The sequence below is a fragment of the Merops nubicus genome, unplaced genomic scaffold (assembly GCF_000691845.1).
Source record: "Merops nubicus isolate BGI_N331 unplaced genomic scaffold, ASM69184v1 scaffold27847, whole genome shotgun sequence".
Classification (NCBI taxonomy): Eukaryota; Metazoa; Chordata; class Aves; order Coraciiformes; family Meropidae; genus Merops; species Merops nubicus.
Genome location: NW_008620042.1, coordinates 20,634 through 38,078, shown reverse-complemented (window position 1 = coordinate 38,078; position 17,445 = coordinate 20,634). Strand labels below are relative to the sequence as shown.

Below are 17,445 nucleotides of genomic sequence, written 5' to 3'. Positions count from 1 at the left end.
GCTGTTTTTAACAAACCTGATGGATTTTCTGGAGAGTAGTGATACTGCTTGCTTTAAGCTATTTTTAGGCATCTGACTTAAGGTGGTCTGGATTGCCTCCTTTTTTGGTAATATAAAGAATTTAGGCTCCTCACATTGGTCCTCTGGACTACACGTAAATTAGATGCTAAGAATAGCCTAAAGTAGACGGTGTGAGTTCTCTCCTTCCCACCTTAAAGCAATCACTACCAGAAACAATGAGCTTTAAAGACATGGTGTCATCCCACTGAAAAACGTGGCTTCAGGGCAGCGAGATTTCCACATAGATGCTAAAACTCCTGTGACGTCTGTACTTGCTGTACACATTTGGAAATACAAGGGCACCTCAGATACGTTCGTATCCTCTATGTGACTTTCTTCTGGAAATCAGGAAAGTGACAAATACAATGACAAACAATCCCAAGATACTCAGGCCCACTGCGACGGGAGCTGCTCTGCTGTTTCTGTCAAGAAAACATTCTTCCTCTGGAATTAAAAGGAGATCAGAGAATGTGTTATAGCGGAAAACAGTACACCTAGACTATATACTCCAGAATATTTGTGGATAATTGTGGCTAACTCAGAACATCAAGAGATTAGGAAGGCACAAGCTCTGGACTTAGTCTAAGGGGTTGCTTTAGCAGTACCTTTGCAGTTTTACTGTACATATGATGTTATCAGAAAAGGTTTCGACACAAATAATGTCTTTAAAGAACCATCCAAAAATATATTCTCTTCAAACATATCTCTTAGCTGCAGAGGGGGCAAATCTTGAATTCCTCAGCTAATCCCTATCCAAATGAATACTGAAGCCATCATCTGATTAAATGGAAACTCATTACTTAAAACATAACTTCTAGACTGGAATAAACTGGTAGCTTTCCTATGGAGAGGCTGCACCATCTGGGTCACTGACATGGATGGAGTATTTACCCAAGTGACCATGGCAGGATCAGTCTCAAATTCACAATACAACAAGCGTAGTCCTGGAGTGAAGGGAAGGTCTGGCAATGATCACTGTTGTGTTATCCCAGGATGGGATCAGAACTACATCTTCTGTCTGATCTACAGGAGTAGATCAGATTCCCTTCCTCAGGCTCCAAAGAAAGAAAGACCTTTAGCATCATCATGCTTTAAGTGGCACCTGAGTAGCAAACTGTCCTCTAAGTAGGGTAGCTTGATCATCTGAACCTCACAGCGTATCCCAGCTCAGCAGTGAATCCAGTTTACACCCAGGGTATGACAGGTCCCTCTGCCCCTTTCATGCCCTGTGACTGTTCCAAGGCAGGTTTCGACAGCGCTCTAAGACAAAAGCTTCTGTTGTTATTGTATAATTCTGATGACTATGCTGGCACAGACTGTAGCATAGCTTAGGCTTTTTTCCTAATGGGAATCTTTGTGCTGACAGTAGGCAGCTAGCCCCGGGAGCATGTGGTGTGCATGACATCATGTCACAGCTCCAGAGCCTCCACAGGGCTCTCCCGAAAAAATCTGTTCCTCTGACCCAGATGGTGATTTCATGTGATGCAATGCCACAAAGCCAAAGGCATCAGAATTCTACTAGATGCTGCCTTTTGAAAGCTTTGTCTGGTTAATGTAATGTGCTGTTAAGGAAGTGAGCTGAAAAGTATTTGCATTTGAGTATTGCAAAAGCCAGCAGTATTTGAAATGGACGTTTTGCTTTGACAAAACCGTGGGCTATGAACTCCAGGAATTGTTTCTGCTACACTGAAGTGCAGTTTAGAAGACATCTTCATGGCTTTCCAGACTCAAACAGGCCAAGCTGTAACGCTGCTGCAGTCAGTACAAAATTGCAAGGAACTTGCAACCAATGTTCATTAGTGTTTTCTTTTTCTTCCCCTTTTAAAGATAACAAATCAGAAGCAACAGAAGTGAAACTGCCAGTCCTGAAACACCCAATGGGAGGGTGCTGGTGATGTGTATAGTCATCCCTAAACTGGGGATTTTGTCTCTCAAAATCTGCATACACACCAGAGGTAACGTAACACTTTCATAACCATTTCAAGGCCACTGGGGAATTACTTCAGAGGTGGTACCTGCTTTCTCAGCCCTTTGATTCAGAGCAAAACCAACTGAGTTTTGTATATGCTATTGATTATCAGAAATTAGTGTGACCTTGGGGCAGGTGGAGAGAGAGAGGGTCCGGTAAGCTCTGTCTCTGCTAGAGGTGAGGCCATACCAAAAACCATAACTGAACCTACCCATTTTACAAAATCAAATGGGAAGTTGGGGACCTGATGGGATCCCATGACTTGTTCCAGCTCAGCGTTGTCCCATGAAAAAAATCTTCATGAGAATGAGAGCATAAACTGGATTCTCAGTGTGGATTTTAAGAACTTAAAGAAAAATATGCAAAAGAAGTACATCTTTAAAAAGCCCCAAATGTTTTTTCCCATTATATTACTTTTAGAATAAGAAAGGCAACCAGAATTGTGAAATACAAACAAAAGAAGAATCAGTCAAACAGAGCTGAACTGAGTCAAAACACAGATCTAAAGTGAAAAGAAGAATACAGAGGCAATATTTTTCAAGCATGCAGAAAGTCAAATGTCAGAAGAAGGGAATGTTTTATTAGTGCATCTGAAGGGCTGGAGAGCTGATAAGCCTATCTGTCCACCCAAGTTTTTTTACAGAAACATCCTGAGAGGAAGTCACAGAAATGTGAAGATGCACAATTTGAAAGAGACCACAGAGTCCTATCTGGTCCACCTCTCTGCTTTTTGTAGGCTCTTCTGTGCATCTCATAAGAAGTAAGGCAGTAGACCATTAAAGTGTCCGTACTGTGGGACATGGGACTTTCATGGTGCACCCAGTAGTACTGCACCCCAAAGCCTGGCCAGGTCCTGGCTGCATCACTGAACAAGAAACAAGGATGACAACATCTCATTTCCCTGAGGAAAGAACCTCAGGTGTGGGTGTAGGAAGAAGCTCTGATGAGCCCAAATACATTCTCCTGATGTGGGCAATCCAGAGACCAGGGGAGTCAGTACTGGACTGTCTCTGTTTTTTCACTAAGCTACACGGCTGCCTCTTTGTGGCTGTACTCAAGAAAAGACAAATTGCAGAGATGAACATCACCTTTAACCCTGAAACTGGAAGTATGCCAATCGTGCTGCTCCTCAGGAGCACGTTTCAGCATGTCTAGACACAGCTGCTCTGAAAGTATCATCCTGCATTCACAAATATCCCTTATTAGTTGGCAGTTTTGCAGCTGCAGCTGTGTGACATCGTGAGTGTCAAGAGCTTTTCAAAATAGCTAGAGTCTGACTATATCAAGAACAGTGACCTTGAGCTGAACTGTACCTGTTAGGGGTTTAGGCAGTGCAATGGTGGTGAACACATCTCCACTTACGCTGGGAGAAAATGGGTGAAGAATAAAATTGTGGCTGTAGAGCTGAATGTTTTTAATGAGAAGGAGAAACAGAAGGTACTGAATGCAGGAGGGAAAGATCCTTTTCCATCTTCCATGTGTTGAAAATGGCTCATAAAAAGGTGAGAATCCAGAGCAGGCACGTTACATTATTTGGGAACTATTACAAAGCTGTGATTGTGCTATTAACAGCTTCACCACACATGTATGGTTATAATCTAGCAGATCATATCTATCAGGCTACCATAACACATAGATCTCAGAAGAGTGGAAAAGGTATCCTTCTACTTACCTTTTCCAAACTGGTTACTGACAATATCAAATGCCTGCAGCTGCATATTAACAAGGAGTAGCTGGAAGTTCTTCTCCAAGCTGAAGGTTTGCTTGCTGATACACTTAAAGGAGTTCCCCAGCTTTGTTGTAAACAGCTTCTTTTGTATGGTTCCATAATAAAGCATACCTGGAAGCCATAAAGAGAGACAGATAAGAATCCAGCTAACTGTTGGACACAACATCTTTCTGAGATAAAATGGAGGAGCTAGCAGTGTGCCCAGGTGGCTAAGTAGGCCAACAGCATCCTGGCTTCTATCAGAAATAATGTAGCTAGCAGGACTAGGGAAGTGATCTTCTCCTTGTACTGGGCACTGGTGAGGCCACACCTCGAGTACTAGGTTCAGTTTTGGGCCCCTCACTACAAGAAGGACATTGAGGTGCTGGAGTGGGTCCCAAAAAGGGCAACTTGGCTGGTGAAGGGTCTAGAACACAAGTCTTATGAGGAGAAGCTGAGGGAACTGGAGCTTTAGTCTGAAGAAAAGGAGGCTTGGGGAGACCTTATGACTTTCTACAACTAGCTGAAAAGAACTTGTAGAGAGGTGGTTGCTGGCCTCTTCTCACAAGTAACCACCAATAGGACAACCTATTTGACTAAAGGACTCTATGATTCTGTAATTCTATGATCCTCAGCGCTCTGGCACAGTAGCAGTCACAGATGTGATTAAAACATGGACATTTCCCCCATAAGGTATCTGTTATATTTCCTGCATATTGAAATTAGTGCTTTAATTATCAATGGGCAACTCAGCTGAGCTTGGGTCTGAAAAAGTGGCTACCATTTCAGATGATTCCTCAAATCATGTTTTAACAAACTTAGTTTGGAGGGCATTAGGATTCTCATAGGAGGAGACAACTATCTTGGGTCTCCAGCACAGTTATTTCCAGACAAAACATGACATATCTAGTCTGCACTGCTTTATGTATTAAATATGTTTTTAAACGTATTCCAGTGTCACAGTACTTTATGGGAAGTGTGGCTCAAGTTCAAAGCATGCAAAAGTCTTGTAAATTGGGCATATCCTTTATGAATATCCTTTGAAAACAGATATACCAGTTTAAGATTAAATCATCCACATCACCAACTCTGCATCACCGCATCTCAACCACGTCTGCCATCACAAGTGTGCAGCATACTCTTGGTTCTCTTCAATCAAAATCAGTACATTAATGTGTACTGGTACAGTTAATTCAGTCGTTTTTATCTTAGAAAAGATACAGTCTTGCTTACTGTAAAAATACTGCTAGTGGGCTGGGAAATGGCAACATCTGGCAGGGAGGCAGTAACAAACAGCCAGAGGTAGCAATGTCTCTTGCCACCACCACTGTGGAGGACTCAAAGTATATTTGGATTTTAAAATTTAGAATGAAGCCAGTCAGTTTGCATTCACTGCAATTTGCACTTAGCAAAGCACAGGAAAACTCTTGTCATTTAGACTGAGACCATCCCCGGCAGACGTCCTCTTGATCAGCTTTCCTTTCACTTTAATTGCTGTAGATGAGAAAAGGCTCCACTCAAGTTAATAAAAGTGCTCATCAGTGAGAAGAATAAGCACTGAGCTTCCAAAACACTCAGTGCTATTAGGACATACCTGATTTGTTTTTCTTCTTTCAGGGACAAGAGTCAATCCAAATACGTATGAGTAAGAAATGGAAAAGTGACATAATATAGTCATTAACTCATCAATGATTTGATATAGTGGGAAGAATTTGTGCCAAATTAATGTCAGAGAAAATCCTAAGTTTTTCTTACTGACCTAAATTATGTCCTCTTAGCATTTCTTGGGATGGAACCTCTAGAGCAACTCCTGACCCAATGTCGAGAATGTTTACGGTTGTTATTTTTTCCAAAAACAAACGTCAGACACCTCCTCTCCATGGTGGTGTATTTGAAATCTGGATGCAGCTCTGCATCTATGTGATCCAGATACTGTGTTCATTTAGTTTGCTTATTAGATTAGATAGATGCATGCAAATGAACTGGAGCATTTTTGTGTGTTTGCAGGTAAAAACATTGAGGACTGTTTTGTATCTTGAATTTAGGTTTGTAGTAATCTCTATTCTGAAAAGTTTTGAGGGACAAACAGAAAATAGAACAATTCTGTTGAAATTGCAGCCCAGTCCCTTCTCTTCCATTTTCATACCATAAGATTTAGAGGAAGCACATGTTGAAATCCTGACAAAAACATGTAATTTGCAAAATCCGGTGTTTTAAAGATAAGAAAGCCTATCCCACACCCGGAACAGTTTGATATGAAATTAAGATTGTAAAATCACAATTTTTACAATAAGAAATGTAAAATCACTGACCTCCAGAAGGTAACTGCAATCTGGTCTCAATTTTACTGACGTAGTATGTTGGAGCTTGCTGTGAAGGAAGATACAGCTTTATCTGTAATATATCCTCATATTTGTGAAAAAAAAAATACAGGTCACCACAGCAAAATGGTCACAAATTTTCCAAAAGAAACATATTTTAGAGCACCACCTTCAACCTGCTTGGATGTATTGCTTTTTCTTTTCCAAATCACTAACTTCTTGGCTATTAGACGGAGTTTAATGCAGCAGTCTCAGCTACAGCATCAGTTCTGCTCAGTTCAGTGAGAGTGGACCATGCAGGAATTATTTTACACACGCTGCTCAAGCTAGATGTTTGCGTGGTACTGGTGGTAACCAAAAGCAGGAAGGAGTTCAGCGAACAGTTTACATTACACAAATAACCAGGCATGTGATAAGCTGTTTTGCTTTTATTCACTTGTTCTGCTTTCACTGAGAGTCCCCACTGTGCCCTCCTGAGTCATCCTGCACTGGACTGAACCGTGCTGACCTGCAGTCCGAGTGCCTGCAGGACCTTAGCCCGCACCTTTCCAAGAACTGGGGACCCTGAGCGCTGCGGTGCCCTGCGGGTCAGCAGGGAGCGGAAAGCAGCAGTGATGCTGTGCTCGTTGGACGGGGAGAGCTCCGCACAGGCGGAGAGCTGGCAGCTCTCTCGTGCTCCAACCACTCTTTTCCTACCTTATTTGTCAACAGCAGCCACTGCAAAAGAGGAAATGGTAACCTGGATGCGTCGGGGAGAAGTAACTGTTCTTTCCACCCTGCTGACACTGCTGGTTCTGGCTGGGGTTTTGTCACACACATACAGGCGGCTGCCATGGAAAGCACCCAGTGCAGCCACGCAGAGCCAAAGTTCCAGCGAGGTGTCCTGCCTGCACGTGCCCTACAGGCGTGGTGCAGCCCGAACACTGTCCTCCCCTGGACTGTCACAAAGTGAAAGCCAGCCCTAGGAGCTTTCCCCTGGTAGCAGTGTTGCAGTATAATGTGAGTGCTCGTGCAGCAGCCCTTCTGTTGGTTTTAGTGCCAGTTGTGAGCACAGAGGGAGTGGTGAGTGCAGCTGGTGGATAAATGCCAGCAGACGTAAACATCTCTTGTAAGGCCAGTTTTAATATTATGCAGTTTAAAAGCTGGCAGGATGGATTGGGAAAGTTTAAGAAAGAAATACACCAAAGAAGAGGTTCTCAGCATTATTCCTACTTAAAGACCTAAGTACATCAAATATTACCTTTTTTTTTTTTTGGTGGCAGCACTACAGTCTCTTTGGCCAGAGTGAATAACTTTACTTGGGAGAAACACCTGCTCCTACTTCATATCTTGTGGGCTGGTTACTAAAACTTTCTTTTTTCAGGTTCTTTGCAAAAGGCAGCTGGCAGTGGTGAGTACTGAGACAGCCGCTCACCTCCTGCTGCCCCACACCAGCACCGCAGCCCTGGGGCAAATCCAGCTCCTCCTTCACCAGTGGAACGCGGAAGTGCCACCACCATGGGAGTGCTCCTGGTTCAAAACACTTAGAGAGGCTAGTGGGGCCAAACACATAAAAAAATGCAGCAAAACCATTTCTTATTAACTTGAATTTCAAAGAGATCTAGGCTCAAGCCCTGCTATGCTCTTGAGGCTTATCTTTAAGTTAAGGGTAGATTGTCTAATGCTGTGCCAATAACCACCGTTTTCAGGGCAAGATGGGTCAAGTACCTCCTAAAGGTTCACATCACTCTCCTTAGGGTGCTGCAAGCTGGGGCTTTCATAGGTACTTGAATCAACAGACTTTTTCTAAGGATCCTTGTAACAGCGAAAATGCTCCCTTCTTGCAGGAACCATATGTTTAAAGCAAACACTCATGATCTGAACTGGTCGTTTGTTTTAAAACAGCTCCTTGATTTTTTTCCCTCACTTTCCTCTGTAGCTTTTAGACCTTTCTGCCATAAACTAAAATCACGACATGATTATTAATTGAAATCTTTTCTCTGCTCAAGCATTAATGACTCAGGAGTGGTATAATTTGCTGTTGCCTCTTGGACTTTCTATGGAAATAACTGATTAACCATTTGTACTTTTCTTAATTGTCACTAATTTGAGCTTGGAACCAGGCTGTAAGATTGATATTTTAGCTTGATTAACTGAAGGACAGAGAACTGCAGTGATGGCCAAATGCAGCTCTGCACTGCTGTGGAGCTCCAGGAAGAGGCCTTAACGCATCTTACACTGTCAGAGTTTGATGGGATCCAACCCACGGCTCAGTAATGACTTTATACACAGTATTAACTTCTGTCCATAGCCCTGCTGACATCACCACTCAGCCCTTACTAGCTTTCAGATAAATTGTACTACGTGCTGCCTCCCAAAATGTGTAAACCATGGAAATGATGAGGAAGCCAGAAGATGGGTGACACTCAGCAATTTTGTCCTGTGGTTATAGTAGCATCAACACTCAGGGTAACTTATGTTACAGCCTCATCCACACATGATGTGATCCCAGTGGGGAGCATGGGATCAGCAGACACAATGTCAAAAAGAAAGCTGATTTTCCCACCATGGAGGCAGGGCCTCTCTCTCTTGCCTAAGTTTCTGTGTGTACTTATAAGTCTCCCTGGTTTGGTACATTTTAAGGGCACTTATCTACAATTTTGTTGTTGTAATTCACTTGTTTGGAATTTTCCACTCAGAAATTGGTGAAATGGGCCCCTTCAGTTGCAGATGGGCTGTGGCTCCTGGGCACTTACAATTGCACAGGCTGCCCTTTAGATTTAATTTGGCTGGACAGTTGTGATACTTGGCATTTATGGGAAGCAAATGATTAACCTCACCCGGATTCAGGTGGTCCCTGAGACACCAGTTCATAAGAGCTACTTGATAGTGTGAGTCAAGCTCCTGGCACACACCCTTTGTTCCTGCATAGGGACTCCAAGCCCAGACCCACTCACCTCTGTCCCACTGCAATGCAAGCAGCAGACCCAGCCTTCCCTCCCACTAGAGACTGTGTGAAAATGAGACTCGGATTTTGCTTGAGGATCTTTCTAGACTTGTGTTGCTAAATAAGTAGCTTTAACACTGTCCTCTAGCACTTTCTATCAAAGGATGGCAATGCACTGTACTTACCCTTCATTGCATGTAGAAACCTTTCCAAATTGAATGTTTGAATGAACAAGACAAGATTTAATGTTGAAATTAGCCCTTCTCTGAACAGGTTAGACCAGGTGGCCTCCAAGAGTCTTTTCCAACTTGAATTAATCAATGGTTCTATGATTCTAGTGTCTTGGGACGGACAAGAGCAATACTGCCTTATATACAGGTGGAAAACTAGCATAGAGATGCATGAAATGCCTATTCCTATGGCAGAATCTAGATCAAAAGTAGGCTAAGTTCCATCTCCCCAATCCTAAACACTCCTTCCCCCATCCTAAACACTCCTTCCCTCCAAATGCAACAATTACCTTTACAAAGGTGAAGTTTATAAACCCTCCACTGAAAGTGATGGTCAGCTCGGACTGCACCATCCCACAGCTTCCAGATGTCTCCGTGGCGTTGGGGTTGACAGCCATGTACTCCATCTGCTTCTGTGGAGAGAAGAGACATTGCAGGGCTGCTGGTGAAGAGGACAGGGGAAACTTAATAAGAAACACACAGAGATTTATAGCTGCCTTTTTTTTTTTTTTTTTTTCTTTAGACAGTCTGTATGTGGCTGAATGAACAGTTTTCTGCTCATTCAGCAAGCTGATAGGATTCAGAGCAGTGTCAGATGAGCACCCATGGTAATTTAAAAAGAGGGAGCAGTGGGAACATGTGCCTGAGGCAAAGATCAAGACAGAGGCAGACAGAAGTTAGATTGGCTTCAACATGTGTTGCTCCTCATGTCACCCCAGCCTCCTCCTTATGTCCTGCACAGTTCATCTCTACCATCTACCAACCCACACTGTAGTCTGAAAGGAGAACTCTGCAGCCCTGAACACAGTTTGGCCTCTTTGGTCTCATCTCAAACACACCTTATTTATGTAATAAACATCTCACTGTGGTCTGGTGAAGTTTGGAATCATGTTCCTGGCCTAGCTGCTGCCAGCGTGAGGGATGAAAATTACTTTTATCAACATTAGATACTCATCCCATGTTAGTATAATTCAGACCCCAAACAAGAATATTTGGCTTTGTAATGGGGATAGCTCGAGGCATATGAACTCCAGAGCCTGGGGATGTAACCCCACATATTGAATTAATAGAGGCCTCAGAACTGTAAGTCTGAGAGACATAATCAGCGTTCTAGGTTTTATGACATCTTTTTTGCTGAACCATCTACTGCTGATCACTGCTAGGAGACGGTACCAGCTTTCCAGGACCCCTGCTCTGATTCAGCCTGGCAGTTCCCATGATCCGAAAATCTCCATGTGTCAGCATCAAGACAACCCACCTGTGAATCCAAGTCTGTGAATTGACAATTTCTTGTTTTCATTGCAGCTCACAGTGTCAAGCCCTTCACTGAAGTCAATTCAGATTTTAAGTAGTCTACCATTCTGGGAAGCACAAATAATGGTGAAGGCTTATCTAACCCCCAGTATTGCTGCTACACATCAATCACTGAAGTAAGAAAGCATCCATATGTCCCACTGACATCCTTATACAAGCCAAAGTACAGCAGCTGAGCTGCTGTGGCACAGGAAAAGCCTTAGACTAGTAGCAAACCACTTATTTTTAACACACAAGCCAACTTCTGAAAATTGCTTTGAAACAAGAAGAAGAAATTACAGCTAATCAAGAAACAGACATGACAAAGTTCAGCCTTGTAGTGCTTCCACCTCACCTTCTCTGTATTCTGAGCCATCAGCTGCAAACCCATCACTGCTTTGATGCAGGTCCTGGTCCCATTGGAAACAGTGTATGTTCCAGTGGGGATGGGAGAAGGCTGTGGTGCAAGGGTGGATCTCATTGTCATCGTAGTAGATTGGGTGGTTGTCTGAGTCCTTGGATGAACGGTTGTTGTGTTGGTCATGGCCGTGGCTGTTGGACTTTTAGGTGCTGTTGTTTGATTTCCTGACCCTGTGGTGGGCTTTACAGTTTGCATGGTGAAGGCTGTAGTTGTTGCAGCAGCAGATGTCATTTGTGTATTTGATGTATTTGTGGTTGTGTTTGTGGCCGTCACTGTAACTTCTGTGGTCACGTGTGTCCTGGCTTGCTTGGGTGAGGACGTAGGGTGTACAGTTGTGTTCTCCACCGCAGGCGTACCCGTTTCCATTGCCCGGGTTGTGGCCTGGCCAGCTGCAGTTGTATTGCCTGCTGAGGTTGTGGATACCACCGTGGAAGATTTCTGACTAGTCACTTGTATGGTGGTTGCTCCTGCCTGGTCTGCCGTGTGTTGGCCTGATGCTGTTGTTACTTGGTGCTCCTCTGTCTGCACAGTCGTTCTATGGCTTGTGGGTGCCGTTTTAAGAGAGCTTGTGCTGTTAAAATGAACTGTGGTGCCTTGATGGGGTGAAGAATGATACAGGGAAGGTGGCTGAGCAGAAATAACCATATGGTGGAAGGGCGTGGTTTCTGGAGACAGTTCGACCCCTAAGGCCACTTCAGCCAAGTAGGAGGAAAGTGCTGCAAAGAAACAAACAAGTCAGGCTAGGAGCCTTTACATTTAATGTCTGTGTTGATACCAACAACATAACTGTACTGATTTTTTTTATCAAATGAGTGACATGATTTTATTTTCCATTTGGGTACTCATGATAGGAGAGTGAAAGCAGACATGCATTAGGACTACCCATAACTTTTCACCAGTCCCTTGCTCTTCACACCTCTGATTGTACCCACTGCAGTGGCAGCACATTGGCTCCCAGCTCCCCACACACTGCTCTTACTGCTGGAGAAGCCAAGGGTTGCCAGAGGTGTGAGCAGAGCTTGCACAACGCCCAGGAAGCACAAGAATTCCCTTCTTGTGCTTGGCGGTGGTACACCAGGGTTTGCTAGGAGCAGGTTATCAGGGTCTAAGGCAGGCGAAGTGTGAGTAACAGGCAAAGGGGTTGTTGATTATTTGCCATGGGCAAAAAGAACATTTTTTTGTGTGTCAAGCAAGTGAGGCATCTTAATGGTCCTACAGTGATTCACAATAGTCTGGGAAACAGAAAAATTCCAGATATTTATTTATGGTTTTGTTGTAACTGTTCCATCTTGAACCCTGAGGTCCTTCCTCCTGGGAGGTACCCAAGGGGATGCTCCAAACAAGGAAAGACCAGCCCTCTTAGTGATGGGCTTTCAGCAATGAGAAACACATTTCAGGGTACAGCATCCAGGGGTGTTTTGGACCACATCTGAAAGTAGTCACAACACCAAAATTACACTTCCATCTTATAATATGTATAGAAACATGGCCTTCCAGAACCAAAAATACTCGGCTTCTAAATGTAAATAATGAAGTGAAGAAAAAGCAGGGAAAGTACATTGTAGAATAGGTGAAGTTCACAACTCCTCTGCTTGAGTCTTTGATTGTGAGTATGCAATAAGACTCTGTAAGGGCAAGGTGAAGCTACGAGCTAAAGCAGGAAGGCTTTTGGCAAGTAGGTTACTGAGATTTGGATTTTAGGATTGATGAAGGCCAGAGGCACATTCAGAGTAGAAATGGCTGAAATCTCACAAGCTCTTCTTTCCTTCAAGTATTTATTTTCACTGAGCATGAACAGATCTGCAACACCAGCGGAATTCACGAAATATCACCATTTTAGGATACATATAAACTAAATAATAATAATAAAACCTGCTGGGTTTTGAATCAAATTCGAGACCAAAACCAAAGAAAAGAGAACAGATGTACAGATCTGAACCCACACCACAATTTTCCCTTCAAAATGGCTATGCTAGAGAAAAGCAGAAATGTAACTATGTACTCCATTTTCCTAAAATTGCCTGGGTTTCACCTCTGCGCTGTACAGAATATCCTTGACTGCCAGTATGGCTGTTATCATCAAAGCAGCATAACTTGATGTAATTGAAAAGCCACAAAAATAAGAGGACAGATCCCTCTGATTGTGAATTTTATCAGAAGGAATGTAAAAATGCGTCATTAATATGATACTTGAGTTAATTTTCTCACTTTCCCCTAGACTTTACCACATATTTTGGCAGAGATAAGCAGATAACTTGTCTCCTTCTTTGTGTACCAGTGGAAAATCAGAGCAGTTGACATATACCAGCTATAGGTAATTGTATCTAAGTATATTGGCATGATATAAATAAAAAAGAAGTTGCAATTTTCACTCTTTTTTCCCTTATAAGACTGCAAAACAACCCATATTTAAATTTACAGAAGTCTTAACTAGTCAGGTCATCCTAGTTTTTAGGTAACAGACTGGTTTTGATTACTGGCCAGATAACACTTATCTTACAGATGTGGAGAGAAACGTTCACTGACATTTGGATGCTGCCCATAGCTTTTAAATGAAACTTCATTTTCCCCAAAAGGTCATTTCAACCTAACTATTTTTCCTCAGAGAAACATTCAGCCTGACAGGGCCACCGAGGGGTAAAGTCAGAAATGTCTTTGGGGTGGCCCATGGCTCGTATTCGCCTAGCAGACTGCTCCTCCAGCTTCCCACGACTCCCCCAAGCATTTGGGAGCTTCTGTAGAGGCACAGCCATGCTTGGGTTGTCTTGGGTTGTCTTCTCAAAAGGCATTTGGCCACATTAGCTCCCTGGATTACTCTCTGGTTGCACCTAGTGGTCTTGGCTCTTCTTGGGTGGCTGCTGGAGGTAGTTTGGTAGCTTTGCTGTGCAAAGGGGCAGGTGGGCCCATGGGGTACCTGACCTACTCTCTAACTAAGGCCTGGAAGGCTTTGCCATGGCTCCCTCAGCATTACAGCATTGCCTCCTGGGGAGCCTGGCACAGCTCAGCAAACGGGCCACCTGCACAGCTCCCTCTACCACAGCCCTTCTCACAGCTCTGCCAGCAAAAAGGGCCACAGAACAATGAAGAACTGCAGCTCTGCAGCTCTGTATCTTCTCTGTTTCTATGAAGCCAGCTCAATACTTCTATGAAGCCAGCATTTTGCCTAAGGAATGTGTGCTCCCTGAAGTGCATCTTCCTGGAGCAAGCAGCTGCAATTCCCTCATCTCACCTCAGCTTCAAAATTGTGTGTTACAAATGCTGAGGGACAGACTTCTGCCCAGCAAGCCTCCGTGCACGCAACACTCCAGAACAAAACCCTCAGAAAAGTATCAGGGCAGCTCTCAGAAATTCACTGTTCTCAGTCTTGGCCCAGAGCCCCAGTTTTCATTCTTTGGTGGCAAGTTTTAGTCAATGCTAGCAAAGGAATGTCACTTCTCCCAGGCATTGTGGTGGGAAAAGCAGCACTCAAAATCTGTCTGTGTCATTTCTCAGCCTGCTATCCTGTGATGGGTTGGGAGGAAAAAAACTCTTGGTGAGGATTTTTTCCCCTTTTTATCTAGCGACACACTCATGCTGCACAGCCACCCAGCAGGGCTGTTCTGCTTTATGCTGCCCAGGAGAAATGCTCATGTTTAGCTAACTGATTTTGTTAGACAAAAACCTGCCCCAGCTCATATAACCACTGAAAACACTCTTGTTGCTTCTGGCTGCTTTGGTTTGAGTCCTTGAGGAGGACTGGAAAGCAACCAAGATTTTCTGAGAGATTCTGGTACTGCAATCATTTCCCTCCAACACAGGAGCAGTTTCTTAAAATTGCAACTCATCAGACCTATATCCTTTAGACTCTTTATATTTAATTGCCTATGTGCACAGAAAGACTTTACTTCACGTTATTAATAAAATAGCACAACAAATTATTAAAGGAATGATCAAAAGTGGATAAAGAGCTTAGGAAAAAAGTCCTTGCTGGTCAAAAAGATCCTTGCTGACTACTGTTATTAGTGTTCCTTCTCTTAGTGTGATCTTGCTCTCCTTTCGTGTCTATGTCTACTTCAGTGGTCACTGGCTATGGAGTGGGAATAGGGGGAAGAGCAGATAGGACTGGACTGCTTGTGGGTGAGTCCCTGGGTTGTTTCTCTGTTCACTGTGCTGAGAGGGGCACAAAGATCATTACCTGTGTGCTCCCTGGGTACTGATGGCAAAACGTCCGATGGATGCAGAAATCCAGCGCCTCACTAATGAGCTGGACCCTTTAGCCATTACACAGCTTAAATCACACTCTGTCCTTCTTCACCTGCCAGATTTGGTGATGCTGTGAGTGTTGAGGGTGACTTCCCATGCTGGGACACGTCCTCAACCAGCCTGGCTCCACAGATATTCACAGAGCAGCATTAAGGGTTGAACGGTGACTCTGATGTGGGCTTGTTGTTTGAGATAAGCTCCAGCCTGCCTTCTCCAAGCCCCTGCCTCACTCTTGCTTTCTCAATCATGCTTTGCATCTTGCAGACAAATGTCTCAAGCAACACTTCCTCAGTTTTTAATTCTGCTTGCCTCTCTCAAGACTTTCACTCAGTTCTGCTGGTCTGGAAGCTATTTTTAATTAAGAAAAGCAAGCCCAAAAAGTCTGCTTCTAATACTACTTTGAGCTGACTCCATCACACAGTCAGAGTTTATGTCACCACAGAGTGCAAGGGAAAATACACAGGAGGAAATCAGACAGTCTATCCCATGCAAATAAATGTAGTTATAGTCATTTCTTAGCAGTGGGACTTTGCTAAAAGCACCCTTAGTGTTAGCAGCAAAACTGTTTAAAGTTTTCAGTCTGTTAGGTGCTGTTCTGACTGCAAGGAAACAAAACTAGCATAGTCTACCTCATTTTTCTGATAGAAATGATGAAGGATGTTACTTACCAGAGGCAAAGGTTAGCAAGACGAATGGCCATGCACTCCTCCCCATGGCCAGCACAGCTGCAGGTTTGGGAGATTCTGCTTCTAACCGTGGAGAGGGTGGAAAGGAAATCAAGTTTCCCTGGGGACTTGCAAAGTTTCACTTGATGCAGGGAGCACTCAGTCACATGGCTGGAAAGGAGGTGGAGAGAGAAGGGGAGACGGATGCTTCTCGTCTGCAAAATACCACAGAAGGAAATAAATGATGGTTAGGAAAGAAAGTGAAAACAGAAATGACTGCTGGTCTAACAGGGGGGGACAGGCTCTCACTCTGCAGCTGGGACCTGGGGCTCTGCAAGGCCACATGAAGCTTCATGCAGCTCTCTGCAGTTTTGAAAACCTGGTGCAGTCTGCATCTGCACCCCGGGGGGACTACAACCTATAAATCAGTACTTTCTCTCTCTTCTCATACAAGCTACTTTCTTTAGGGCCAAACTTATATAAAGGCACAGAAGGGAGAGGGGTGATCTTGAGCCATCTCTAGAGCACCTGCTAAAGACAAGACAGACCTGAGCAAAGCCCTGGATGGGCTCTGGTCCCAGCTGGGGACTATCAGCAGCCTTTGCTGGCGGGTTCAGTCCTGCTCCTGGGGTTGAGCTTGTTGCAGGAGGATCAGCAGGGGTGGCTTACCTTCAGTGCTGCATCCAAACACTCTCCTCAGCAAACAGCAACGCCCCACCCGTGTCCTGAGAAGTGCCTCCTGCAAAGCACGCCAAGCTGGGACAGGAGCTGCGTGGGCAGGTCCCAGCAAGCATAGCCAGGCACTGGGGATGTGCAAGAGGAGAGCATCACGCCTGCTCACGTGGGCGGCTGCTCTGCCAGCCTGGGGCCTTTGCCGTGGGGCGAACTAAGCAAGCCCCACACCTAAGACCTGGTGTGGTTCTAATTCTTTATCTTCTCATACCACTACTGTAACACAATAAGGCCAATGACTTGAAAACTCAAGTGAGGTGAGTGCTTTCTTTGAAGAAATCTAGAGACTGGCTGAAATGAGTTCAAATTTCTTTTGCTCTCTCTGTTGCATTGTTTCCACATTCACAGTTTTACCTTCTTGCCCTTCTACGTGATCCACAACGCACTTTTGGGTTAATCGGCATTTTGTAATGAACCACTGGTAGCCAAAGGTGAGCAGATACCTTGGAGGGAACTATAATAAAGTTATCTTACAAGTTTCTTGCTTTATGGCTGCAGCAGCATTAGCATGTGTGGCTCTGAAATGCCTGTGTGAATCTCTGCACTCTCCTCAGAGCCCCAGGGATTTAGGAACATGGGTAAAAAACAACATGGGTTTTGCAACATGTGTTGGACCAGTAAAGTTATATTGGACAGAGGTAGTGGATTTTTTTTTTTACTGTGATGATGTGCCTTTACTGGTACTCTTTTATTTTGAATAGAAGGAAAGCTCGTTTGACTAGTTACTGTATACAGAGACATCAACCACAATGTTTTGTACTAGTTATAATTTTTATAAATTTCAAACAAAGTGTGGTTCTACACAGGTCAGAATAGCCTAATTACAGGAAGTTCATTTGCACACTTTTTTCTTATAATAAATTCATACATTCTGTCTT

General features: G+C 43.9%; 1 protein-coding gene across 1 annotated transcript; it reads right to left on the bottom strand.

Moving 5' to 3' along the window:
• Nucleotides 1-364: 364 nt before the first annotated feature.
• Nucleotides 365-15,884, bottom strand: LAMP3 (lysosomal-associated membrane protein 3). The gene is made up of 6 exons (XM_008944005.1): nucleotides 15,839-15,884; nucleotides 10,863-11,644; nucleotides 9,505-9,627; nucleotides 6,050-6,107; nucleotides 3,702-3,869; nucleotides 365-504 (listed from the first exon to the last, which is right to left on the bottom strand). Exons 1-6 carry the CDS (start codon nucleotides 15,882-15,884, stop codon nucleotides 365-367), a joined length of 1,317 nt encoding a protein of 438 aa, XP_008942253.1.
• Nucleotides 15,885-17,445: the final 1,561 nt, after the last annotated feature.